This window comes from Oncorhynchus kisutch, linkage group LG4 (genome assembly GCF_002021735.2).
Source record: "Oncorhynchus kisutch isolate 150728-3 linkage group LG4, Okis_V2, whole genome shotgun sequence".
In the NCBI taxonomy this organism is placed as follows: domain Eukaryota; kingdom Metazoa; phylum Chordata; class Actinopteri; order Salmoniformes; family Salmonidae; genus Oncorhynchus; species Oncorhynchus kisutch.
Genome location: NC_034177.2, coordinates 27,705,350 through 27,733,049, shown reverse-complemented (window position 1 = coordinate 27,733,049; position 27,700 = coordinate 27,705,350). Strand labels below are relative to the sequence as shown.

Genomic DNA, 27,700 nt, shown 5'->3' with positions numbered 1-27,700 from the left:
CTCATGAAAACAAACATTCGTATGTCAAAAACTTACCATCTTTGTTTTTCGCGCGAGTTTACGCAACTGATTCAATCGCGGCCTATTTATTATCTTGACAAAAATGTACAAACTTCACTGTGGTGTCAAATAGGAGACATGTGAAATAAAAAAACACTGAAATCCATTGAAGTAATTGATTTTTTATTCCAAAATGTCGAGGGTAAAATATACAACACAATCCAAGCACAGGGAACAAAACACGATGGAAATAACAAAACTATCCACATTGGTCCGGATAATACAGGATAATATTCTTTGTAAACTAGGAAAAAATATATACACTGTATCGCGTTTATGTGCAAGCTTCCTATCAAAATACAGGTCTGTGATTCTTGCGGCATAACCCTGATCAATATGAAACATAAAAGTAAAACTACCTAAGAGCATGGAAACCATCCGGCTTTTACACTTCAGGTCACAATTGCTATTCCAAATGAACATTTGTTTAAGTTAATCGAGCACTCAGTGAAAAAGGCTCCGTTTCCAGAAATCCAGATATGTAACATTCAGTACAATAAAGGATGGATAGTCCACCTACCTGACCATGGACAGATTCGTCTAACTCTCAACCTTCTGCAGAAATATCTAAACGAGATTCATGTCTGCTTTATGGCTTTGTAAAACAGATGGCTTATAACCTTGAAGACAGTGGTTTGCCTTTTTAATGCATGATACCTCCAGAGCATGGATTGGCAACTGTTGGCCCGCAGTCCTCCCCTTCGAAGGGCCGCGAATCAAACGCCCCCCCCCCCCCGAAAATAACTCAGTTGGGGTCTCAATTTACTGTTGCATGCATGTTAGAATAGTATACTAAAGAAGGTGCAGTTTCGAAATGCGGTTGTGTTTTACTGGTTGTCCGTCACTGATAGGAAGTCAATTTGCTCATGTCAGCAAAAAAATAATTCAGATTGCCAGGTTAGTTTAGTGACCAAATATCTAAACAAATAATATTCTAATTACCTTCAGGGGTTCCCATTGATATGGTTAGTCTCACTGAGACACCATTTTCAAAATAGCAAAGATCTTCTCCACCCCATGGATAAACGTGTAGAATTGCAGCAACCTTGCTTTAAAAACGGCAACATTTACTCTACACCCCATGTCGAAATGTGTAGAATTGCACGAAATTAAACTAAAAAGAAAAAAAACATGTTTATCTGCTGTCAAGAGGGACTAAGACGTTTTGCTTGCAATGTGTGTGGGGTACGGATGTGGGTACATCGACTCAGGTATCTGCAGCCCCTCGTTTTGTTCAGATTTTTTTGTATCCCCCACCCCATCAAAGTCACCCATCCCTGCTCCAGAGTATGCAGGCATGCCTAGCGTTTTGTCTATCAATCAAATCAGCAGCTAAAGATGATCTGGCAACTATACACTGAGTGTACAAAACATTAAGGACACCTACTCTTTCCATAAGACTGACCAGGTGAATGCTACGATTCCTTACTGCTGGCACCTGTTAAATCCGTGTATCTAAAGGGCAGGTTAAAATATTTTTAAGCATGAGAGATTTTACTTTGCATACTTTTATTTAACTAGGCAAGTCAGTTAAGAACAAATTCTTATTTTAAATGACGGCCTAGGAACAGTGGGTTAACTTGTCTGTTCAGGAGCAAAACGACAGATTTGTACCCCGTCAGCTCAGGGGTTTGAACTTGCAACCTTCCGGTTACTAGTCCAACACTCTAACCACTAGGCTACCCTGCCGCCCCAATGGATTGTGTATGTGTGCCATTCAGAGGTTGAATGGGCAAGACAAAAGATGTAAGTGCCTTTGAAAGGGGTATGGTAGTAGTTGCCAGACATCGATGTGTGTCAAGAACTGGAACACTGCTGGGGTTTCATGCTCAACAATGGTCCACCACCCAAAGGACATCCAGCCAACTTGACAACTGTGGGAAAGATTGGAGTCAACATGGGCCAGCATCCCTGTGGAATGCGTTCAACACCTTGTAGAGTCCATGCCCCGACATATTCAGGCTGAGGAGAGGGAGTGCAACGTATTAGGAAGGTTTTCTTAATGTTTGGTACGCTCAGTGTATAGCGTTCACTGATGAAACTCAGTAATTGAAGCAAAGAAAAACAAGTCAGGAATCACCTTTTAACAAATCATGATAAATAAATTGAACTGCCAAAGGTGACCATCACTACAGTCAAACTAAAACATTCTGGCCTAGTTAAATAAGCATGTTGTTTCAGGACTAATGTGCAGTGTACGGAATGGCAAGAAACACTGCCAAGTTTAGCTCACACTGCCCTATGACACCTTATTCTGTTTTAGGTTTGAGGAATTTTAAAACAGATGACATCAGAACCACCATAAATAATAACTGTACATGAAATTAGATGGCAAGACATCAATAGCAGAGATTGACATTTTGGTATACACTAGACAAGTTTAGAATAGGTTTAAATGTATCCTATCGCTCATACAGTAAAGTGGAATCACATACCCAAGCAAATTTAGATAAGACTTATTCTAGCAAGCCCCTATTGTCAAATAATGTTCGTATACCTAACACACAGATTCTCTCTCGCTGTGCCATTTGAGCCCTTGTTTGCAAAGGAAGACATTGATGAGATACGAAAAAGCCCAGTCACCAACTTTTAGTCAGGCAAATAGTTGGTTTACAAATGGCACAACAGACTAAAGGTGGTGGATGGCAAATTCCCATGCGTGGAGTACAATAAGGCACTTTATAGAAAGGTTTTGTAGCACAAAAGGGTTTGAGATGGAAAACCTACAAAGTCTTATTCACTTGAATCTGTGTAACTTGAATGGTTACAATAAACTGACCACAGTGGCAGAGCAGGCATTGTGCAATTGACGTTCATAATGCAACCCAACATTGGAGTGTCAAAGGTCTGTACCAGGCCCCACCCCCCCAGTTTTGCTGTACTTTCCCACTAGACTTTGTAAGCTTATATAGAAACCACGCATTTTCACAAAGAGATGTCCTCTAGAGACCAGGAAGTACATCAGGTTCACACACACATTACTTGGGTATCCAAAAGCAAGCGAGACATAAATCAGTAACAATAATATGTTAGAAGCCTTTACTATGGATGATAATTACTTAAAATAAGTCTGAGGAAGTATACAAGTCATACAAATGTTAAGGACTGTTGAGAGATATTTTTAAAAAAGGGGGCACAAAAGAAAATAAAGATTTTTCAGGGGCATGAGTGAATTTCACAGAGGTTCCATCAACAAAACAAAAAGTTGCCCATGACCCTATAAAACTGTACAAGGACAGCCATTTCAGTTTCTCAGACTCCACAAGCATACTCCTGTCCTCTTTACATAGTAATATGGTCAGTCTAATATATAGGAAAGAGCAGAGAAAGGCTTTATTACAATACTAACAGTGCAGATTCAAAGCTTACTGTAGAAGTCCCTCAAAAGCAAAATACCATTCTGAACTAAAGTCAGAACTTTGGATTTAACAGAATGGTTGAACATACAGAAAACATAATAGAACACGAAGGGCCCATCCATCTGTTTAAACAGTCTACATTTAGGATTGTTTTTGTCCCTCTAACGCTTGCTGCTATGACAGGGAAATGGACTGAAATAAGAAAATGGCAAGGTTCATAGATCTTATGATGAACCGGGGGTTTCAAACTGAGAAAAATCCTTCAATCTACAAGTCCAAAAAGGGAAAAACCAGTCAGTTGTTGCCATTTTTACCACTTAAAAAAATGAGGATTACAAAAAATAAATTCAATTGCGATGTATAATGCATCAGAGAGAGCCGTGGGTACAGGAAGTTCAGAGCAATTACACAACATGCTCACATCTCTAACTAAATGTCACTCCCCTCAGTACCTCAATGAAACTCACTGCACCTTATTCTAACTGGATTGGAACAGAGCAGGAAGAGAAGGGGCTCCATCGATGGGCACCAAGTACAGAACTAGTGATTGACAAGGCCCTGAAGCATCATCACCAGGCGCCGGGCTCTCTTGCTAAGAGGACTGTGTGGGTCCTGCTGCAGGAACTGGAACAGTTTCTGTCGGACCTGGGACAGCACAGTACTCATGTGGTCTCTCGTCACCGGATCACCATGGTCCAGGTTCATCACAGCATCCTCCAAGTAACTGATACAGACAAAGAAGTTTACCGTGGGCTTTCAAAATACTCAAATAGTACCATTTAAGCCAATAGTGTTATTGGCTTGTGTGTACCAACAAAGCCAACTTTATTTCCTTGAAGCCGAAGGCAAAGATTTGAATGGCTTGATTAAAACAGAGTAAATGCTGTCTTGTGACTGATCACCCAGCAGCACTGTCCCGTTATCCAATCCAGATGGCTCAACCCAAATGAATCCCATCAGATTGGGTCTACAGATATAAAATTAAAACAATCGAATGCATTTAAAACCTCTAAACACAGTTAACTCAAATGGTAATCTTGGGGTTTAAGAACCATTAATCTCCATACACTCAAAGTGCCCAATTACTCTAATTTCAGCTAAACCCATCCCCTCCCCCCAACCCACCCCCCCACATAGCCCCATCAGGTCTCTTATCTACTAAACCTGATATGCCTTTAAAAGCCCTTGCACGCAAAGTAAATTTTTTGGGGGACGATGACGATGAAATGTGCATGATATAAGATATGAAATATTCAGGAGCAGCACATCTCTTCTGTGATATATCTTACACACCTGGTTTAAAACAGTTGCACTGTAACAGCCAATCAATACCATGCATGAAGGCATTGGACTGTATGCAAACACCCTTTAGGTGTACAGCCACACCCCACACACAGATTCATTCCCACAGATGGCGTAGATCTCAACAGCTGGCCAGTATCAGGCTGATAGTTTTTAGGGTGCAATTCAAACTGGATTGAGACTGGTCATTTGAGCTTTTAAAGAGTATTAAAGGGACTTGGCACATCACTGTCTGGACATTATTCCCATATTCATAGGCCCATCCTGTTCCCATAACACACATTTGTTAAGTGGGCCAGAAGGGTGAAAAGCATTACAGCTGCAGTTTGATATCAAATCAAATGTATTTATATAGCCCTTCGTACATCAGCTGATATCTCAAAGTGCTGTACAGAAACCCAGCCTAAAACCCCAAACAGCAAGCAAAGCAGGTGTAGAAGCACAGTACAGCTCAATAAGGAGCAAATGTGACTAAGGGAACCCTCCCCCACACACTGCACCGAATGTTGATCTGCCGTTCATCTGCAGTTTGTTCGGCGGGGCGTTTTAGGGTCAACCTGAAGTCTGACTACCGACATTTTCTCGTGATTCAACATGTCGAATCAGATTGCAAATTACATCCGGCACTCTAAAATCAGAGGTGCTAAGTACTCGCAGCCGGCAAACGCTACGGGTGTGTCCGAGCCTTAAAGTGGCAACATGTAACATTTCGGGAGACCCAGCCAAATTCAGACGTGAGTTATATAATTCTACTTGAAAGTAAGTCTAAGAAGTAGTAGGTCTGTTCTATGTGCTCAACTTAAATTTTGTTTTAGGGTCTTTTACAGTGCATTCGGTAAGTATTCAGACCCCTTAACTTTTCCCAAATTTTGTGACATACAGCCTTATTCTAAAATTGACATGTCAGAGCAAAAACAAAGCCATAAGGTCGAAGGAATTGTCCGTAGAGCTCCGAGACAAGATTGTGTCGACGCACAGATCTGGGCAAGGGTAGCAAAAATTGTCTGCAATATTTAAGGTTCCCAAAAACACAGTGGCCTCCATTCTTAAATGGAAGAAGTTTGAACCACCAAGACTCAGCCTAGAGCTGGCTGCCTGCCAAACTGAGAAATCGAGGGATAAGAGCCTTGGTCAGGGAGGTCACTGACAGAGTTCCTCTGTGGAGATGAAAACCTTCCAGAAGGACAACCATCTCTGCAGCACTCTACCAATAAGGTCTTTATGGTAGTGACCAGACGGAAGCCACTCCTCAGTAAAAGGCACATGACAGCCCAATTGGAGTTTGCCAAAAGGCACCTAAAGGACTCTCAGACAATGAGAAACAAGATTCTCTGGACTGACCAAGATTGAATTATTTTGCCTGAATTCCAAGTGGCACATCTGGAGGAAACCTGGCACCATCCCTAGAGTGAAGTATGGTGGTGGCAGCATCATGCTGTGGGGATGTTTTTCAGTGGCAGGGACTGGGAGACTAGTCAGGATCGAGGCAAAGATGAATGTAGCAAAGTACAGAGAGATCCTTGATGAAAACCTGCTCCAGAGACCTCAGGACACTGGGGTGAATGGTCACCTTCCATCAGGACAACTACCCTAAGCACACTGCCAAGACAATGCAGGGGTGGCTTTGGGAAAAATCTCTGAATGTCCTTGAGTGGCCCAGCCAGAGCCCAGGCTTGAACCCAATCTAACATCTCTGGAAAGACCTGAAAATAGCTGTACAGGAACACTCCCCATCCAACCTGACAGCGCTTGAGAGGATGTGCATAGAATGGGAGAAACTCCCCAAATATAGGCATGCCAAGATTGTAGCGACATACCCAAGGAGACTCGAGGCTGTAATTGATGTCAAACGTGCTTCAACAAAGTAATGAGTAAAGGGTCTGAATACTCAGGTGAAATTTTTATATAAATTAGCAACAACAAAAAAATCTTGCTTTTTCATTATGGGGTAGTGTGTAGAGATTGAGGGGAAAAAACAATTTTAGAATAAGGTTGTAACAAAATGTGGGAAATGATGCCTGAATACTTTCGAATGCACTGTATTTTAGATTTTTTGCACCAGCCGAAACAATACATTTGGTTATGGAAAATATATATTCAACAGCTATTTAGATAGAGAATCATTGTACCATCTTATTTTGTGACAAACTGAAATTAAGCTAACTATTACAGTTTTAGCAACCAGGAAATTGCGTTGTGATTTCAGCATAGCACAACTTTAAAAGGGTAACTCTGCCACTTTTCAACCTCATACCCTCATTGACCTCATTATCTACAGCACCTAACCAGTGTCTACATATGGGGAAAATGTTGTACAGGTTGATAAATGAGTTTAGTTTTAATCCCAACCTGTGATGTCATACAGAAGCATTTTTAGGACCTTCTCTACACTGGTTTGGTGCAGGAGATAATGAAAATTAGGTTGAAAAGTGTTCCTTATGGGAGGCTCGTAAGAGCACAAACCTGATTAAGATCAAACAAAATCTAATCAAGCTGCCCATGGCCAACTTATTACATCCAAGGTGTGTAAGAATTTACATTGATGTGTTCTGAGTGTGTGTTTGTATGTTTTAGCATGGGTGCATAGAGGGGTCTAAGACGAGTTTGAGCATCAAATCTGTGGGTTACAACATGTTCCTGTGGGTGCACATGCATACCTGATCTTGAGCTCAGAGCGTGTGGCCAGGTTAGTGGACAGCTGCTGTATGAGGGACAGCAGCACTGGCTGGATTAGGGGGCAGGGATGCTGGCCAAACACCTGCTGGGAGTCAATGGTCTCGCACACATACAGAACCAGGTTCAGGTCAGAGGCTGACAGGGCCTACAGGGGAGGGGGTTGGAGGAGATGAGACCGATCAGACACCACAGGTACATTTTAAATGATGCCCTTGGACATCCCCATGCAGTGGAAGGGAGAAGCTGTGAGACTGATGGGATGGGTAGGTGCTTGGGCGGTATCCTGATAATCATAGTCCTTTTCTCATGCCAGGATTTACGGTATTACCGGCATAGTACTACACAAGGGGCGCTAAAAAATGCAAGAAAAGCCCACTGTGCCTCTACCAGAATACTAACAAAATTAGAACAGCGAAATCACAGATGCTTTTAGCTAAATGCTAACAAGTGAAAACAAACATAACTAATTGCTAAGACAGGAAAATCCAGCTCATAAAGTTATACAGCCTAGCTAGTAGCTACCGAATGATATTTTCGGTGAGTGTGGACATTTACAAGTGAAAGAGAACATACTTTTCTGAAGGAAGAGCAGCATGTGTACACAGAGCAGAGGGGAGTAGAGGAGAGAACAGAGGAGGGAAAACACACTAGTAGGAAGCACAGGGGGGAAAATGGCAGCTGTACAGATAACAGAGCTCTTTGACTTCTCAAACACAGCAGAAAGACATAAGATATCTGGTGGCAAAAATGTAGTAGTGAATTTCAGATGTGTTACTTCATCACCTCACAACAGAGACTCACTGATAGATATAGAACTCTATGGACTCACCTGCTCCTGCTTTCTCCCATTGTGCCATTTACAAACAAACACGTGACTGGCTCAACTGTTCTGGGGAACTACAGTAAGCTTCATGTAAAATAACGTGACAGGTGAAATGAAGAACTGAATCTTCTTTATCTCCTAACGTATTGCACAAGTTCACTGCAGGTATCAACTTAAAAAGTAGATACAAATATTAAGTTTCATGAAAAACATTTGAAATAGTTGACGGTAATGAAAAACCCTCCAGTGTTTTTTTCCCAAATGCCCCGGTATACATGTTACAGTATACCACCCAAGCCCATGGTGGTGCATCAGGGAGCAGGACTCTCACCTGTTGGAAGGCCTGGTTGAGCTGTCCCTGCTGCAGCAGCTGCAATATGTTGGCCTGCTGGGCCTGGTAGTCGAGGAGTGGGGTAGGGACGGGCGTGCCTGCAGCAGAGCGCATGGCCTGCATGATGCTGGAGGTCACAGCTGCCTGCTGCTCCTTCATGGCCATGCTCACCTCACCCTTCACTATGCGCTGCACCTGGGTCAGGATCGATTCCTGCAGGCTGGATGTAGGACAGACCAAAATAGGCACAGTAATATAAACAAGGAATACTATCAAAATATTTACAGTGCATTCAGAAACTATGCAGATCCCTTGACTTATTCCACATTTTGTTAAGTTACAGCCTTATTCTAAATTGATTAAACACATTTTCCCCCCCCTTATCTACACACACACACACACACACACACACACACACAATACCCCATAATGACAAAGCGATAACAGGTTTAGACATTTTCGAAAATGTATTAAAAATAAAAAACCTCCACATAAGTATTGAGACAATCTGCTATGAGACTCAAAATTGAGCTCAGGTGCATCCTGTTTCCATTGCTCATCCTTAAGATGTTTCTACAACGTCATATGAGTCCACCTGTGGTCAATTCAATTGTTTGGACATGATTTGGAAAAAGGCACACACCTGTCTTTATAAAAGGTCCCACAGTTGACAGTGCATGTCAGAGCAAAAACCAAACCATGAGGTCAAAGGAATTGTCCGTAGAGCTCAGAGACAGGATTGTGTTGAGGCACAGCTCTTGGGAAGGGTAGCAAAACATTTCTGCAGCATTGAAGGTCCAAGAACACAGTGGCCTCAATCATTCTTAAAATGGAAGTAGTTTGGAACCACCAAGACTCCTCTTAGAGTAGCCGGCAGGCCAAGCTGAGCAATCGGGGGAACAGGGCCTTGGTCAGGGAGGTGACCAAGAAGCCGATGGTCACTCTGACAGAGCTCCAGAGTTCCTCTGTGGAGATGGGAGAACCTTCCAGAAGGACAACCATCTCTGCAGCACTCCACCAATCAGGCCTTTATGGTAGCGTGGCCAGACAGAAGCCACTCCTCAGTAAAAGGCACATGACAGCCTGCTTGGAGTTGGTCAAAAGGCAGCTAAAGGATTCTCAAACCATGAAAAACAAGATTCTCTGGTCTGATGAAACGAAGAATGAATTCTTTGGCCTGAATGCCAAGCATCACGTTTGAAGGAAACCTGGCCCCATCCCTACTGTGGCAACATCATGCTGTGGGGATGTTCTTCAGCGGCAGGGGCTGGGGAACTAGTCAGGATCGAAGTAAAGATTAATGGAGCAAAGTACAGAGGGATCCTTGAAGAAAACCTGCTCCAGAGCACTCAGGACCTCAGACTGTGGCGAAGGTTTACCTTTCAACAAGACAACGACCCTAAGCACATAACCAAGACAACTCAGGAGTGGCGTCTAGTCTCTGGACTAGTCTCTGAATGTCCTTGAGTGGTCAAGCCTTAGCCCGGACTTGAACCCGATCCGCACATCTCTGAAGAGACCGGCAAATTGTTCTCAATCCAACCTTACAGAGCTTGAGAAGATCTTTAGAGAAGAATGAATCTCCAAATACAGGTGTGCCAAGCTTGTAGTGTCATACCCGTGAAGACGCAAGGCTGTAATTGCTGCCAAATGTGCTTCAACAAAGTACTGAGTAAAGGGTCTGAATAGTTATGTAAAATTGCCTTTATTTTTAATAAATTAGCAAACATTTCAAAACCCTGTTTTTGATTTGTCATTATGGGGTATTGATGGGGGGGGGGAAACTATTTTAATCAATTTTAGAATAAGGCTGTAACCTAACAAAACATAGAAAAGGTCAAGCGGTCTGAATACTTTTCGACTGCACTGTAAATGCTTGAAAACGTGTCATTTCCCAAACACTTTATAACAATCAAAACACTTAAAGTTATTTATTCCCACATCCTAAAAAACGAAATCTATAAATGCAAGCGCTATTTCATTAATTGCTTTGCAAATTTATGGTTCAATCGAAATTAAGCCCAGGATTAAGGAGTTTGTTTTTCTATTCAACCAATCCATTACACAGCCACTCAACATGGCAAACCAAACTGCTTGCTAAGGCATCTATTAGGAATGTCTGATCAATCACAAAAAAACAAAAAAAAAAGCCTGGTTGGACTTACTTTCCCACCGTCATGTTGAGCTGGTGCTGGACCTCCGAGCAGACACTTGCTGTGACAGTGGTGGCCAGCTGATCCGTAGAATTCTGGAAAGTGTCAATCATCTGCTGCAGCTGGCCAATCATAGGGTCCTGGCCCTCCTGCTCATGCTGCTTCCTGCTCTTCACATGAGTCTCCAGTTGCTGGATATCTACAGAGGAAAACAAATATCCTCAGTATGACACAGTAAGATCTGTCAGGCATATTCAGATGTGCTGAAAAAAATAATACAGCAAATGTTTATCAATACATACATCTATGTTAAGAGCAGTGGGCTTTGTATGACAAATGCAGCAAGTTACAAACTAGGCTAAGTCCATGACCTTGCTCTTGGGTGAAACTGCATAAAGTGAAGAAAAAGCCTGAAACGCTGAGTTAATAATTAGTAATAGGATTGTCATACACTCATGGGTGCCCTGCTTGAAGCTGTCATTGATCTGCTGGAACATAGACTGGCAGCCCCTCTCAAACACAGGCAGCACAATGCTCTGGAACGCATCCTTGTAGGCAGCCTGGATAGGCCCCTGCATTGCCTCAGCAGCTGCCCGGCCGATTGCATCTGTGGTGTTCTGCACAGAAAGGGATGCAAAGGCATTTGTGTGTGTGCATTTTGACTGAAGACTGATGAATAAGTGAGCTATGAGACTACTTTACATCCTTTGATCCAATGACCAACCTAGGCTCTAGAGCAGGGCATGCTAAACTCTTTGGGCCCAAGACCCCATTTTGATATCAGAAATATTTTGCGATCCCACAGTTAAAAAGAGATGTAATCAACAGCCAATGTTAACTTTTTAATTTGGGGCTATATTAAAAATCACTGACAGTTTTTACAATTCAATCTTAAGGAAGTATAGTTTGAAGGGTTGGAACCTAAATTATTTTTTTTCTCCCTTTTTCGATCCACTGTTCTGACTAGCAAAATAAAGTTTTGAACTGGTTCAATCCAAAAGTATCAGTTTACATCATTCCTTTTAAAACATCAAATATTTTTATTTTCTTTAAATTTAGCTCAACATTAAATTACTTCACCAATCAGCACAGCTAAAGCAGCTTACTGTGGAGCAGGTAAGCATCTTAAAAATATACAGAAAGTCATTAAGAGCAAATTGTATTTTGCCGTAAGAGCATGGTTTAATCATAATGCAAGATAAACACACGGTGCTGTAGCGCGAGAGAAGCAACTGTATTATAGCAACCTTAACTTTTATTGAATAAGTCAAACCAACTCTTCTCTAATTAAACATCTGATCCTAATTTCTGAATTACGTTTGTAACGTGGTCAGTAGACTACAGTAACCTCTGCTTCAGTGGGGAGGGGCAGGTAGCCTAAACACACACCAGCAAAAATGTTCATAGGCGCACCCCTCTGAACATTATTAAATAATGGTTCTGTTCCGGAACAGTATAGATCACTTTCGATTTTTTCTGTTCTGTTCCCTGAACCGGTTCCAACCATTGGTTTGAAGTTACTGAAATGCATCAGAAAGGTATTGGGAAGTTTAGGAAAATGTCAAGGAAGATCAGGCAATAACTGCGTATGATCTTTTGTGTAGAAATGAACATCATTGCCTTCAATGATGTTCTTTCCTCTCCCCAGTTATTTGATGCAGATTTTGTGCCTGGTCCTGTCCACTCTATTCTAACAACACCCGCAGGGCATGTGAGCATTGTAGAGGGAAAGAGAAGGCATGTGTGTGTCTTAGCTTTAAGCAAATGGGGTCATAATAGCTTATAGCCCCAATTGTTCAAAATGTAGAGATACCTTTTGTAGGAAGAAAACCAAAACCCCTGTCACAACTGCTATAAGCAAATATCAAAGGTAAGTCAACATAACGTGGTTTTATGAACTAAGCAGCACATTTTTTAAATCCCCCCTGAATCTGTTGCCACTAACCTTTGACTTGACGACTTTGCTAACGTTCTCCTTCAGTGCTGCCTCCACAGCCGTCAGCTTAGCAGCGATGGTGTTATTCATCTGGGCAGTAACAGGCTCCAGACTCTTGATAATAGCTGTTTAGTAGCAAGGCCAAACATTTACTTCTCAGTGATTATACAGTTAACTTAATTTGATAAAAACTGTCGAATAGTTTAGGAAAAAGGAAGGAAGTGTACTGACTGGGAGGAACAGATTTCTTCATCTCCTCTCGGAGAGTCTTGTCCAGACGGTTACACAGGGTGTTGTTGAGAGTTTGAGCCAGCTGCTGGGAGAGATGTTCCTGGAGTTGCTGGTTACGGTTCTGTCCCTCTGCTAGGATTCTCTCCATTCTCCTCTCTGAGAAACACCGCCGGGTCAAGGATCAAACAGTGGGTTGATAAGGATGTGCTGCTGCTACAAAACAATGTTCTTAAAGATGCAATATGCAGAAATGGCTCTGGCATTTCCTGGTTGCTAAAACTAATAGTTGGCCTAATTTCAGTTTGTGTGACAAAATAAGCATATAAACCACTAAAATATTTTCCATAACCAAATATATTGTATTTTCAGCTGGTGTACAAAACTGAAAGATGCAACATTTTTACTTGAGAACGAGAAGAATAGCGCACATAGAAGCAATCTACTGCTTAGACTTGCTTTCAATGACAATGACAGACCAATAACTAATTTCTATGTGAATTTGGTCAGATTGCCCGAGAAGTTACATATTGCAGCTTTAAATTAGGCACCTTTCTAGATGTGAAAAGCGTCTTTATTCATGTGAATTGAATTCCATTAAAATACAATATCTGCATTCATAACACTTCCCTATACACCACATGGCCAAAAGTATGAGGACACCTGCTCGTCAAACATCTCATTCCAAAATCATGGTTATTAATATGGTGTTGGTCCCCCCTTTGCTGCTAGAACAGCCTCTTCTGGGAAGGCTTTCCACTAGAGGTTGGAAAATTGCTGCAGGGACTTCCATTCAGCCATGGCTGCGTCCATTCAGCCACAAGAGCATTAGTGAGGTTAGGCACTGATGTTGGGCGATTAGGCCTGGCTCGCAGTCGGCGTTCCAATTCATCCCAAAGGTGTTTGATGGGGTTGAGGTCAGTGCTCTGTGCAGTCCAGTCAACTCTTTGCACACAGATCAACAAGCCATTTTTGTATGGACCTTTGTGCACAGGGGCATTGTCATTCTGAAACAGGAAAAGGCCATCCCCAAACTGTTACAACAAAGTTGGAAGCATAGAACCATCTAGAAAGTCATTGTATGCTGTAGCGTTAAGATTCCCCTTCACTGGAGCTAAGGAGCTTAGCCCGACCCATGAAAAACAGCCACAGACCATTATTCCTCTTCTACTAAACTTTACAGTTAGCACTATGCATTTGGGCAGGTAGCAAAATCCAGATTTGTCCATCGGTGAAGCATGACTCATCACTCCAGAGAAAGCGTTTCCACTGCTCCCAAGTCCAATGGCTGCAAAACCTATTTCATGAAGCTTCCGACGAACAGTTCTTGTGCTGACGTTGCTTCCAGAGGCAGTTTGGAACGCGGTAGTGAGTGTTGCAACTGAGGACAGATGATTTTTACACGCTAGGCACTTCAGCATTGGTGGTGCCGTTCTGTGAGCTTGTGTAGCCTACCACTTCACGGCTGAGCCGTTGTTGCTCCTAAAAGTTTCCACTTAACAATAACAGCACTTACAATTGACAGGGGCAGCTCTAGCAGGGCAGAAATTTCATGAACTGACTTGTTGGAAAGGTTGCATCCTATGACAGCACTAAGTTGAAAGTCACTGAGCTCTTCAGTAAGGGCCACATTACTGCCAATGTTAATCTATGGAGACTGCATGGCTGTGTGCCGAATCTAATTTGAAAGAGTGTCCACATACTGATAGCCATGTAGTATAACTTGCAGTGATCATCTCATACCAAACTACATAATTTTCAATGGTACCACTACATAGGGAGGTCTAGGAGTTGGCACTGATTGTAATTTGTGACATGTCCCAGTTGTAAGGATACGTTCATGCTCCTGCTGGCTGACCATGACGTGCTCCACATGGGCTATGACAGAGCTCTGCACGGCGTCCATGTGGCCCGTCACTCTCTGCAGCAGCTCTAGCTGACTCTGACGGAGATCCGCTAGCTCCCTCTGCTGGTTACGCAGCAGCATCAGCAGCTCTTCCTGCACCTCAGGGTTAATCTGCAACAGGTTAGATCAGATTACACCATGGTGTCTAGGTAAACCAGGTAGAATGTATCATCTAATTATCAGGGAACAAATGGTATTGCTGAAAATGTATGTATAATGGAAACATCTTGGTGCCAGTATTATAATCACAACTTAAAGATAAAAAGTAAGTGAATCATTATCATTCAGCCATGATCACTTACCTGATGTTGATGGTTATGATGCTCAGGCTGCCTGGACTGAGAGGCATGAGATGCATCCCTAAAAAGAGAGAAGGCAAAGAGGCCATTAGACATGGAAGTAAATATCAGAGAATAACATTGTGGTAACTGTCATGGTCATCACCCACCCGTCATCTTTTTTACTCTTCCTCTTGAGTTTAGGGGAGCCTCTGGGAGAGCTCTTCCACTCCTTCACTGGCAGTCTTTGAGACGACCTGGCTCCACAGTTCCCAGAGGACGACGCTAGACTGGCCACCTCGTCATCATGGTCACTGTGTGACAGGAAAACAAAGCAAGAGGAGTTTAAGTGCCCACAATAGGTGGTGATAATGGGTACACGGCATGGGTACAAAAAAAACTGTGCAGGTTTAAGATTAACATTAAATCAGAATCAAGAATACGTTTAAGTGGAAACTTTAATCAAGCATTGACTTCCAAAACACAGCAAATACTGCATCCCTCCAGGACCATTGACAACGAAAGGGAAGTTCTAGAGATACGACTATCTTACCTTTGTTCTGCACTGGCGTCCTGACTGTCATTCTGGGTTAAGTGGTAGGTGCGTCTGTGGTATGGAGAGGACATGTGTCTGTCCTTCATTTCCTCCCTTAAGCTAAAAGCAAGAAATACCATTTAAAACTAAAAAGCCGATTTGTGTAGGTTCTTCAGGTTGCATGCATAGGTAAAGACACTGTGCCTATGTCCACGCGTGTGTGAGACTGTCTTACCAGTCTCCTAGGCCGTTGTCCCGCAGGCTGTTGCGCGTTTCCCGTGTGATGTCGGGAGCTGCAGGCCAGGGGTGGCTTGTGTTGTTGTCAGAGCAGGAGGCAGCGGCGGCTGCAGCATTCTCCTGTGACAGGGCATTCTCCAGTAGTGAAGGAGTGTTACTGAGCCTCTGCTCCGCCTCCACTGCTCCAGCACCCAGCTCCAGGGTCAGGTGGCTGTGGTCAGAGTTGTTCCGGTTCCGTGGAGAGAGGTGGTGAAGGGCTGAGGCTGCAGAAGCCATGCTGTCTGTGTGGAGGGCTGGGAGAGGGTCTCGGGATTCAGCTCCAGACACAACCCCCAGGCTTCGCTGCAGCGTCTCAGAGGCGATCTCAGGGATGTCCTGGGACATGGCCGTGGAGGCAGATGAGATGACGTCTGGAGAGCGAGCCAGGGTGGGAGAGGCATGCTGAATCAGCATAGGCTCAATGGCCTGTGGGTCCAGCGAGAGGGGCAGGTTTGGAGAGGGAAGCACCTGTAGAGGGCAGAATGGGTAGGTGAGGGGGAACATGAGCATCTGAGGAGTGGTCTTTTGTAGAGGTCGACTGATTATTGGAAGACCAAAAAAAGCCGATGCCAATTATTGGAGGAACAATTTTTTTTAAATTTAAAGTATGTATTTGTAATAATGACCATTACAATAATATTTAAATAACACTTATTTTAACTTAATAAATAAGTATTGCCAGTGTAACAGTATAGCTTCTGTCCCTTTCCTCAGCCCTACCTGGGCTCGAACCAGGAACACAACGACCACCCTCGAAGCATCATTACCCATCGCTCCACAAAAGCCGCGGCCATTGCAGAGCAAGGGGAACAATTACTCCCAGTCTCAGAACGAGTGACGTTTGAAACACTATTAGCACGAAAGTGCTGTTTGAATGACTGCTTACGAGCATGCTGCCGACCATCGCTCAGTCAGACTGCTCTATCAAATCATAGACTTAGTTATAACATAATAACACACAGAAATACGAGCCTTTGGTCATTAATATGGTCGAATCCGGAAACTATCATTTCGAAAACCAATCGTTTATTCTTTCAGTGAAATACGGAACCGTTCTGTATTTTATCTAACGGATGGCATCCAGGTCTAAATATTGCTGTTAAACATTGAACAACCTTCAATGTCATAATTATGTACAATTCATTACGGTCTTTGTTAGGAATAAATGGCCTTCACACAGTTCGCAACGAGCCAGGCGGCCCAAACTGCTGCATATACCGACTGCTTGCACGGAAGGCAAGAGAAGTGACAATTTCCCTAGTTATAAGAAATTCATGTTAGCAGGCAATATTAACTAAATATGCAGGTTTAAAAATATATACTTGTGTATTGATTTTAAAGAAAGGCATTGATGTTTATGGGTAGGTACATTGGTGCAACGACTGTGCTTTTTTCATGAATGCGTTCGTTAAATCATCACTCGTTTGGCGAAGTAGGCTGTGATTCGATGAGAAATTAACAGGCACCACATTGATTATATGCAACGCAGGACACGCCAGATAAACTAGTAATACCATCAACCATGTGTAGTTAACTAGTGATTATGTTAAGATTGATTGTTTTTTTATAAGAAAAGTTTAATGCTAGCTAGCAACTTAACTTGGCTTCTTGCTGCCCTCGTGTAACAGGTAGTCAGCCTGCCACGCAGTCTCCTCGTGGAGTGCAATGTAAGGCAGGTGGTTAGAGCGTTGGACTAGTAACCAGAAGGCTGCAAAAACAAAGGTAAAAATCTGTCGTTCTGCCCCTGGACAAGGCAGTTAACCCATCGTTCCTAAGCGGTCATTGAAAGTAAGAATGTGTTCTTAACGCACTTGCCTCGTTAAATAAAGATGTAAAATTATTTATTTTTTCAAATGAAATAAATAGGCTGCAATCGGTGTCCATAAATACCGATTGCTATGAAAACTTGGAATAGGCCCTAATTAAATCGGCCATTCCGATGAATCTGTCGCCTCTAGTCTCTTGTGGAAGAGGGTAAATCTTTATGAGACAGCAGGGAAAACCAAAATGGAACAAGGAGGGGCGGGAGGTCTTGTAAGTTGACAAACACATGTTACGTTGGCCCCTCAGCCAATTGCGGCACACAATTCTGCATTCTAACCGCGTGAAATGACTGCGCTGTAGGTGCTAGCGTCCATGCAAGTGTGTGGCCTACCGGCATGTTGTCCCCTAGGCCTGAGATGAAAAGGGAGCTGGCTCTGGGGCTGCTGGTGCTCGCACTGAGAGTCAGACTGCTACTGCTCTCCACAGACATCTTGGGGTTCTGGGTCAGCTCCTCTCCTCCCCTGCAGACATTGACATCACAAGAGTCAGGGGATATCAAAGCACAATCTCTTTCCTTGTTCAGTCAATTATGAATTCCTTCCCTGTTATGCACCCTTTGAGTTGACCTACCTGGCGCCACTGTCAGAGTTGCTGGTCATGGCTGTCACAATTTTCAGGCTGCTGGCACTGCTGCCTGGGGAGGCTGGGACCTGGGAGAGAAGGGCAGAAATCAAGTTCAAAGCGCAATCAAGATCCAGGAGTAATATCCCTCCCTTGGATATTCGCTAGCATTTTGATAGAGTAGTGAGAAATTGGAACTGGACATACTGAAGCACTGGGGGTCATGAAGGCGTCAGGGGTCATGAGCTTGGGCATAGCGGCGGCGCCAGCGGGGGACATGAAGTCAGCAGGAGCAGGAAGGGCGGGAATCTTCCGGAGATCATTTTGGGAGCCACATCCGGACTCCTTATCAGAGCTCAAACCTTCCATGCTCATGTCTGTCAAGTGATCCGAAAAACCTAGAAAAGCACAAAGACCGATTAATACATGAAAATATGGGATAATGTTTCTAAAATCTCTTAAACTGAGTAAAGAATAGTTTTGGTTTATGACGACCAACGGTTCTCTTAACTCACCAAAGCCATCGTTTGAGTGAGGCAGAAATAAGGACGAGCCAGACCCAAGGTTTGGCTGGAACCAGATCTGCACATCTTGAAGAGACCTGTGGACAGAAGAATACATCTAAAACACTAATACAGGTGTATGAAATGGGATACTAAAAACTGATTAAATGGTCACAATTTCAATGCAGACCTCTGCGTAAATATGATAATAGGACCTGAATGACAAACTCACTTTGTGTGGACACAGTATAGCTTTATTTGGATCCCAGCTCTGGATTCCATTGGGCCCTGGATGCCCTCTAGAGATAACAGGAAGAAACATACAAAAATTATACCCATGATAACACAGGGGTCAGACCAGCCCATCATTAGATTAGGTAGTAGTGGTAATCGGGATCCAAGAAGGTGACACCAACCTGCAGTCATACTCTCGCTCTCCTCATCTGGGGGGAGGACCTCTGTGTGGCGCAGGCGGCTGCGGCTGACGTCCTGAACACCAAAGCTGAGTACAGGGTGTGTGAGCAGGAACTCAGACACGGCTGTGAAGCTGGCATGGCCCTTCTCCTGGTCCTGCAACAACTCCATCACATACAACACCTAGAGGGACAAAACAAAACAGGGTTAATAACTCATCCTGATACACAAAAAGGATTACAGTTAGTAGATAGATCATAGTGATATCGCAGGACACAGATGTAACTACACAGATGTAGTTGGTGGTTGAAGATATCCCTCTAGTGGTGTGGGGGCTGTGCTTTGGCAAAGTGGGTGGGGTTATATCCTTCCTGTTTGGCCCTGTCCGGGGGTGTCCTCGGATGGGTCCACAGTGTCTCCTGACCCCTCCTGTCTCAGCCTCCAGTATTTATGCTGCAGTAGTTTGTGTCGGGGGGCTAGGGTCAGTGTGTTATATCTGGAGTACTTCTCCTGTCCTATTCGGTGTCCTATGTGAATCTAAGTGTGCGTTCTCTAATTCTCTCCTTCTCTCTCTCGGAGGACCTGAGCCCTAGGACCATGCCCCAGGATTACCTGACATGATGACTCCTTGCTGTCCCCAGTCCATCTGACTGTGCTGCTGCTCCAGTTTCAACTGTTCTGCCTTATTATTATACGACCATGCTGGTCATTTATGAACATTTGAACATCTTGGCCATGTTCTGTTATAATCTCCACCCGGCACAGCCAGAAGAGGACTGGCCACCCCACATAGCCTGGTTCCTCTCTAGGTTTCTTCCTAGGTTTTGGCCTTTCTAGGGAGTTTTTCCTAGCCACCGTGCTTCTACACCTGCATTGCTTGCTGTTTGGGGTTTTAGGCTGGGTTTCTGTACAGCACTTTGAGATATCAGCTGATGTACGAAGGGCTATATAAATACATTTGATTTGATTTTATTTAATTCTGACCTTTCTCTGCACGTCGCTGAGGATGAGGCATTCTGCAGAGAGGTCCAGGCTGGCCTTTAGACTGGGCAGGACTGAGGAGTTGAACGGGTCTGGAGAGAACCTGAAGGACATAGGCTCTCGTTAAAACAGGTCCAGTAACGGCGGTATGAATGAGACAACTTGCAAAGCATGAAAGAGCAGTGAAAAACACAGGTAAAACAGTCAGACCTGATGGTCTGCAGGCAGGTCCATGACACTGTGCACCACATCTTCAGCTCCTGGTTCTGATCAGCTCCAGTAATCAGAAAGCGCCAGAATGGAACACTAGAAAGGGAAAAGAGGGGGTCTAAAAAATCTCTCATCGGTCCTTAAGAGTAAATTACACTGATTGCATTGGGTAATGCTCTAAAGATCCATGCATCTATGTAATCCTGGGTAACCAAATGTCACTTTCGCTAAATACGCAACACCTGTTCAGCTAAAGACATACAGCAGCAGAAGAAAACAGTAGGGACTTACTCCGGGTCCTGTTTCTTGTGGTTGTCACAGAACAGCAGGCAGGAGAGGGGGTTCCCATTGTGGGGCTGCCACTCATGCAGACATCTGTGAAAGAAGCCGGGGAGAGGACTTCACAGAGGAAAGTAAAAGTAACCATAGAGATACAGACGGGAAGGAATTGCAAGAAACTGGAATTTTAATATAAATATTATATTATAAAATAGAGTAATATTGAGTCAAGATCTACCTTGGCTGGTCCTGTCCTTCAATGTAGATTTGCCAGAACTTTACATAACCATCATGACTGGCTGTGGCCAAGACTGTGCCATCTGGAGACAGGGCACCTTCACTTATACGCTGGAGAAAAACACCACCCCAAACTAAATTTCCACACTAAAAACCAGTCTGTAAATAAGTGTTTTCCATACTGGAAACAGACAATGTGATTACTAAATGCCCTACCTCTGTATGTCCTTTTATGGTTATAACGCCATCCTTCAGGTCAGTGGCATCTACTGGCCAGGTGCTATTGTTGCTGCGGAGGATCTCCAGATCCCACACCTCAGCCTGGGGAGAAAAGACAGGACAATCAGCAAAAGGGAGGCAGTGAATTAAAAAGATAGTACAAAGGGACAAGGAGGAAGAGTTTGTCTGAGACATGGATAAATACATAAGTCTGATTGTGTCCAATAGGGCATACATACCCTGTCTTCATGCAGCAGGGCCAGGGTCTGGCTAGCATCCTCAGGGTTCTCTTCATTGTCCTCTAGGATGAAAGGACACCAGATCAACCTCCTATTGGAGTTTAGAGGTGTGTCTTCAGGCCTCCGGATGTGGACAACCACTTGATCCCTGAGAAGCATGTGGGTTAAGGTGTGTAACACCGCATCTGTACACCACAGGATGTCGGTGACACCTTAAATGTGGAGGACGTACTCGTGGTAATGGCTTAAGCGGAATGTTATCAAATGCATCTAACACATGGTTTTCATGCGTTTGATGCCATTCCGTTCGCTCCAGCCATTATGAGCCATACTCCCCTCAGCAGCCTCCACTGCTGTACACATATCACAAAGTACTTTTAAAAATGGTCAAAACCAGGTAAAATGTGTAGTTACTGAATTTATTTTACTTAAGTGACCAACTGAAGTGTAATTATTGGGCAGAATGAGGAGGATACTGGATCTTGCTGCTGTGGCAGGTGAGCTGCCAGATGACCAGGTTGCCGGCTTCATCAACACATCCCAGCAGGGTGGAGTCCAGATGGGCGAAGGCCAGGTCTGTGACTGCACCAGTGAAGCCCTTCAGCAGGGTGCGCTCGGCGGAGCCCAGGCTCAACACACGGATCATGGCCTGGTTGTTTGCTCCTGTACACAAGTACAAAACCTGAGTTTGCGAGCCAACTTCTGTCACATTCTGAATCAATCTGGATCTTTTGGTTTTACATGAAAAGCTTAGGCAGAGTTAAATACCCAGTGCTTGACTTGGGCAGGAACTGACCGGAGCGGAGTACCGGCACCTCAAATTTGTTACGGCTTGACCTCAAGCATCTCTTATAGAATACTAGCTCAAAAGTATGATGGGGCTCCTGCACCTAAATATAAAGTAGGAGTGTGGGCATGTTGTTTGTAATTCTGTCATCACTATGATGTTGATTAAGTGCTTTAAATGACATAGGGAAATCAATACAGACAAATGAATAGATCACAGGGGTCTTGGCAGTCACACTTGGGTCGGGCAATATTATGATAGAATCGTCTATATAAGATGATTGACAGCCATTGTCGATGGTGACGACATCGTGATGTGACAGACAATAGTTTGACTGGCGCCACCCAAGCAAAGCAAAATGACAAGTCAATCTTGCTCTCTCTGACACCATCTTGTCTACCCGTTTAAAAAAAAAGTATTCTATAATCCTCCTTCTCAGCACTCTCCATTCAATAGGCTATGAATGTGACTGAAGGATATGTTTTGTTTTATGCATGGCTTTCTCACAATGAAACAACGAACGTAACAGAATTCCATATCAAAATGCTATTTGAATAGCCTAAAAATGTAAGGTAGCCAGAGGATTAATAATGAGAGAAGGTAACGACTGTTCCCTGATGGAAGGAAACGAGATACAACAAGTCGCACGCTCGTGACTTAGGTTGAAAGATCTACAATCACGCCTGATTAGGCAAATTAAATCTGCGCTTCGCAAAATGGTGTTGTACCTCGTTTCCCCTCCTTCAGGGAACATTAGTTATAGAACATATCAACTTTGGTACAACATACTATGGGGGAATATGATCACGTCCCAAGCCGACCCCAACTGATACTAAATGAAAACAGCCAATGGTAAACCACCAAGACCTGACCCTGCCAGATGCGGAAGTCTGGGTATTGCCCAGACTAGAGGTTGACCGATTAAATCGGCATGGCCGATTCATTTGGGCCGATTTCAAGTTTCCATAACGATCAGTATTTTTGGATGTCGATTACATTGCACTCCGAGGACCACTGCGTGGCAAGATGACCATCTGTTACGCAAGTGCAGCAAGGTAAGTTGCTAGCTAGCATTAAACTTATCTTATGGGTGAGCACTGTCGTTGCACCAATGTACCTAACCATAAACATCAATACCTTTCTTAAAATCAATACACAAGTATATATATTTTTAAAAACCTGAATATTTAGTTAAGAAATTAATGTTAGCACACAATATTAACTAGGGAAATTGTGCCACTTCGCTTGCGTTCTGTGCAAGCAGAGTCAAGGTTTTCATTAATATGGTAAAAACGATCATTTCGATCTACGGCTCGTATTTCTGTGTGTTTATTATATTATAATCAAGTCTATGATTTGATAGAGCAGTCTGAGCGGCGGTAGGCAGCAGCAGGCTCGTAAGCATTCATTCAAACAGGACTTTCCTGCGTTTGCACTGTTTATGTTTATTTGTGTAATCAATCTTGTTATCGTTTCACCAGAACAAGTGCTTAAATGAGGGAAAACTGATTTTGGGTGTATTTCCTGCTAATAAAGTTTGCTGCTGACACCCCAGCAATCCATCACTGCACTGCCTGGTTAAGCCAAATAAATAGTCAACTGGATTTCCAGAATGTCAGACATTGGCCTGGAGAGGACTCCTAAATTTGTACAAATAAAATGGCAATATATGTTTTCACACTCACCTCGGATTGCATATGCCAGGTATGAGTTAGAAACTGCAATCAGGTTGCCGTAGTAATGCTTGTGCTCCCAGTCGTACTTGGCGACAGGCTGGATTTTTACCTGCATGGAACAAGAGAAAGAGTTCAAATTAGGGACCCATATTTACAGAGAGCAACAGACTAGCCATGAAAAATGTGTATTAGGTTAACATGATAGATAACCAACCAATGGTAGTAAGCTCTACACAGTAGACTGCTCTGTAATGAATTGCTTAGCTACCTAGCGATATCTTGACTTGAGATACAGCCACCCTTTGCCTAAAAAAACTAGCTTTCCATTGTTTTCATCTGTCAATATTTGTGTTGTGACCCTAGTGTTTCTGCCAGAGGCATTTCTATGTTCTCAAGGACAGAACGGGGAACACAAAATGTTTAAATGCCCAGTACAGTAGTTCTCAATAAGAAATCATTTCTCTAACAATTAAGTACACTAAGCCAAAGGTATGTGGACACCCCTTCAAATGAGTGGATTCAGCTATTTCAGCCATACCCATTGCTGACAGGTGTATAAAATGAGCACACAGCCATGCGACCTCAATTGACAAACATTGGCAGTAGAATGGCTGGTACTGAAGAGCTCTGACTTTCAATGTGGCACCGTCATAGGATGCCACCTTTCCACAAGTCAGTTCGTCAAATTTCTGCCCTGCTAGAGTTGTTCCGGTCAACTAAGTGTGGTTATTGGTAAGTGGAAACGTCTAGGGACAACAAGGGGCTCAGTCGCGGAGTGGTAGGCCAAACAAGCGCACAGAATGGGACTGCCGTGTGCTGAAACTAGTAAAAATCGTCTCGCTTCGGCTGCAACCCTCACTACAGAGTCCCAAACTGACTCGAAGCAACGTCAGCACAGAACTGTTTGTCTGGAGCTTCATGAAATGCGTTTCCAAGGCGGAGCAGCTGCACACAAGCCTACAATCACAATACGCAATGCCAAGAGTTGGCTGGAGTGGTGTAAAACTCGGCACCATTGGACTCTGGAGCAGTGGAAATACGTTGGGGAATGATGACTCACGATTTACCATCTAGCACTCCGATGGACAAATCTGGGTTTAGCGGATGCCAGGAGAAAGCTACCTGCCCGAAAGCATAGTGACAACTGTAAAGTTTGATGGAGGAGGAATAATGGTTTGGGGCTGTTTTTCATGGTTCGGGCTAGGCCCCTTAGTTCCAGTGACGGGATATCTTAACGTTACAGCATACAATGACATTCTAGATGACTCTGTGCTTCCAACTTTCAGAAACAGTAGTTTGGGGAAGGCCCATTCCGATTTCAGCATGACAATGTCCCCGTGCACAAAGCAAAGTCCATAAAGAAATGGTTTGTCGAGATAGGTATGGAAGAATTTGACTGGCCTAGACAGAGCCCTAACCTCAACCCCATCAAACACCTTTGGGATGAATTGGAACGCCGACTGCGAGCCAGGCCTAATTGCCCAATCTCACTAATGCTCGTGGCTGAACAAAAACAAATCCCAGCAGCAATGTTCCAACATCTAGTGGAAAGCCTTCCCTGAACAGTGTCGGCTGTTACAGTAAGAAAGGGGGGGACCTACTCCATATTAATGCCCATTATTTTGGAATGAGATTTTCGACGAGCAGGTGTCCACATACTTTTGGTCATGTAGTGTAACTTAGTGTAATAGTTTTCCATTTAAAATCGTCAGAAATGATTGCGCAAAAATCAATTTAGCAAAACATTTCAAGCTAAAATTGCTCGGACTGTCTTGATATTTATTATCCACATTAGCCGACGCCTATGGAAACAGCTAGTCTTACTGGGATCTGACAAATTGAAAGAAAAAAAAAACTTTAGATACATTTTTAAAAAACATTAACATGTTCTCATGTTGTTAAACTCATCAGCTATTGCACAAATATGATACAAAACACATGAAAAACTAAATTGACTGTACTGGCTCTTTAATCCTTAAAGTCTTACCTTGTTGCTGCCACGGGCCTTGCTGTCAATGCTTGAGTCTCGACTGGCCACAATTTCAACATTGTTGGATGTGATGGGAATGCAAGTGGAGCCATCATCCCCAGAGAGGCAGCTGGTAAAGAAACCAAATACAATGTTTCCAAACTGGGTACTTGATCTCCTTAAAAGATCTAGATGGAACATTATTAATCAATGGGACTTATAGCACTTAGCAAGGTCCCAACGTTGCTTTACAATTGTATAAAGAAAAAACAGGCGTAAACTAAGACTCAACAACATGAACAAAGCTGGAGGGAGGGGGGGGAATACGAACCCTGTTTAGAGTAAGGGACAGGATACCAACCCGGTTTAGGGTAAGGTACAGGTTTATGGTAAAGTTGTGCTCAATATGGTGAAGGGGCAGACATTGGTTTTGGTTTAAACATTTAATCAACCCAAATGATTTTCACAGCATACCAAATGTGAATTTCTATAGCTGAGAAATATGTGCATGCAGAGAAAAATACAACATAATAAAGTAGACGTAACATTACTACTTACATTATCTGGCACTCTTGGGTATTCATGTTCTCTGAATTAGGGCCTGTGGATTCATCCATCGTTGACCTGCTGCCAGCTCCCGGCAGAAGTCCATTCAATTCGCCATTGAAAGATGTTTTTCTTTGGCTCTCACATTGAGATGCGTCTACGAAAAAAACACCTCAGAGTAACTGGATATCACCAAACGAATACATCTTAAAGCCCTATTATTGAAAAGTATGCGTTTAGCAGAGAAGGGGAATCTCGTGCCACCAGGAAACCCATTCTTAATGCTGAACTTCGACGACTGATGTTTCATCGCTTCCAAAGAAACTAGGCAACCTCGTGCGGTATGATTTGGTACCTGCTGCCTAATTATCTAGTTACCTACCTAGCCAGTTACTCATCATGAATTAATTAACCTTATGGAGGTAGGTAGCATTTGCTCACTTCCAAACGCCAACAAGCTAGCTAGCTATGCAAAGTACGCTAGTTTGATAACGAACGTTGCATTGCTAACTACCAAACAAACAACCTGTAAGTCAGTAATGTTAGTTAGCCAACATCCTTTAACGTTGTAAGCTACTAGGTAGCTAATTACCTAGCTAACGTTAACTTGAATGGCTTTGCTAGCTAGCCGTGATGCAACATGCGAAATAAACACTAACGTTAAAATGTACGTTTCATACTTTAACTAGTTACTGCGACCAACCATTGTCACTTCGGTAACTAAACTAGCCTAGCTAGCAGTCCAGTTTACTAATATGTTCGCAAGTTGTAAATTAGCGGACGTAAGCTAACTATCTTAATTACGTGTGAAAATGTGGCTTAACGTAAACTAGCTAGCTTCGAATGTAAACACGCTTAGCTAGTTTGCATTTTGCAGCTAGCAAGCTAACGTTAGCTAGGTAGAACTTTAAAGGGCTAGGTAAACGTTAGCTTGTAATGCGGCCTAAAAGCCCTTATCCACCTTTTCATTCCCGGTAAACTTACCTACGTTGTTCCCGGGTCTATCCAACTTTAATATGTCACGAAGATGCTGGGTTGCACCCTCTATATCTATGTTTGAATTTGAAGCCATAGGTAAGGGATAGGGGGAAACGGATTCGTCAGAGGGGAGCGTAATTATTTATATTTTCGTTCTACGCTGTTAGTTTTGTGAAGCAGGCAAGTATAACTAAGCACTTCTGGGTCACGGATTTTCTTGGATTCCTTCAAAATAAGAGTCCCATCCTGTATACTTTAATAATTAATTAATTATTACTTTAACATAGTTCGTTATCCAACACTACAAACTAGGTGTTCATGTATTTCTCACCCTCCACGGCACTAATAAAATAATGCTACGTCATAGAGAATACATTCAGATTCTATACACAGAAAACAGCATGAGCTAATAAA

General features: G+C 43.2%; 1 protein-coding gene across 2 annotated transcripts; it reads right to left on the bottom strand.

Annotated features, from left to right (window-relative positions):
* Positions 1-166: 166 nt before the first annotated feature.
* edc4 (enhancer of mRNA decapping 4) lies at positions 167-27,487 on the bottom strand. Of its 2 annotated transcripts, none has more exons than XM_020480692.2 (29): positions 27,293-27,487; positions 26,321-26,465; positions 25,781-25,892; positions 23,803-23,902; positions 21,807-21,993; positions 21,331-21,478; positions 21,089-21,193; positions 20,874-20,983; positions 20,648-20,755; positions 20,357-20,452; positions 20,150-20,249; positions 19,168-19,348; positions 18,984-19,050; positions 18,764-18,849; positions 18,456-18,646; positions 18,258-18,337; positions 18,019-18,148; positions 15,823-16,331; positions 15,606-15,707; positions 15,223-15,366; positions 15,077-15,134; positions 14,705-14,885; positions 12,872-13,027; positions 12,650-12,765; positions 11,156-11,321; positions 10,717-10,903; positions 8,552-8,771; positions 7,379-7,542; positions 167-4,143 (listed from the first exon to the last, which is right to left on the bottom strand). In XM_020480692.2, exons 1-29 carry the CDS (start codon positions 27,378-27,380, stop codon positions 3,960-3,962), a joined length of 4,221 nt encoding a protein of 1,406 aa, XP_020336281.1. In that variant the 5' UTR covers positions 27,381-27,487; the 3' UTR covers positions 167-3,959. The 2 variants fall into 2 exon arrangements, with proteins under 2 accessions (XP_020336281.1, XP_020336282.1); XM_020480693.2 differs by having other exon boundaries at positions 20,648-20,731.
* Positions 27,488-27,700: the final 213 nt, after the last annotated feature.

Coding starts and splice junctions, on each gene's coding strand:
- edc4 (XM_020480692.2), bottom strand. CDS start 27,380: ATGGCTTCAAATTCAAACATAGATATAGAGGGTGCAACCCAGCATCTT. Junction 14,886..15,076: donor ATCATAACCATCAACATCAG/GTAAGTGATCAT, acceptor AACCTGTTGCAG/ATTAACCCTGAGGTGCAGGA. Junction 13,028..14,704: donor CAGCCAGCAGGAGCATGAAC/GTATCCTTACAA, acceptor GGTGTTTCTCAG/AGAGGAGAATGGAGAGAATC.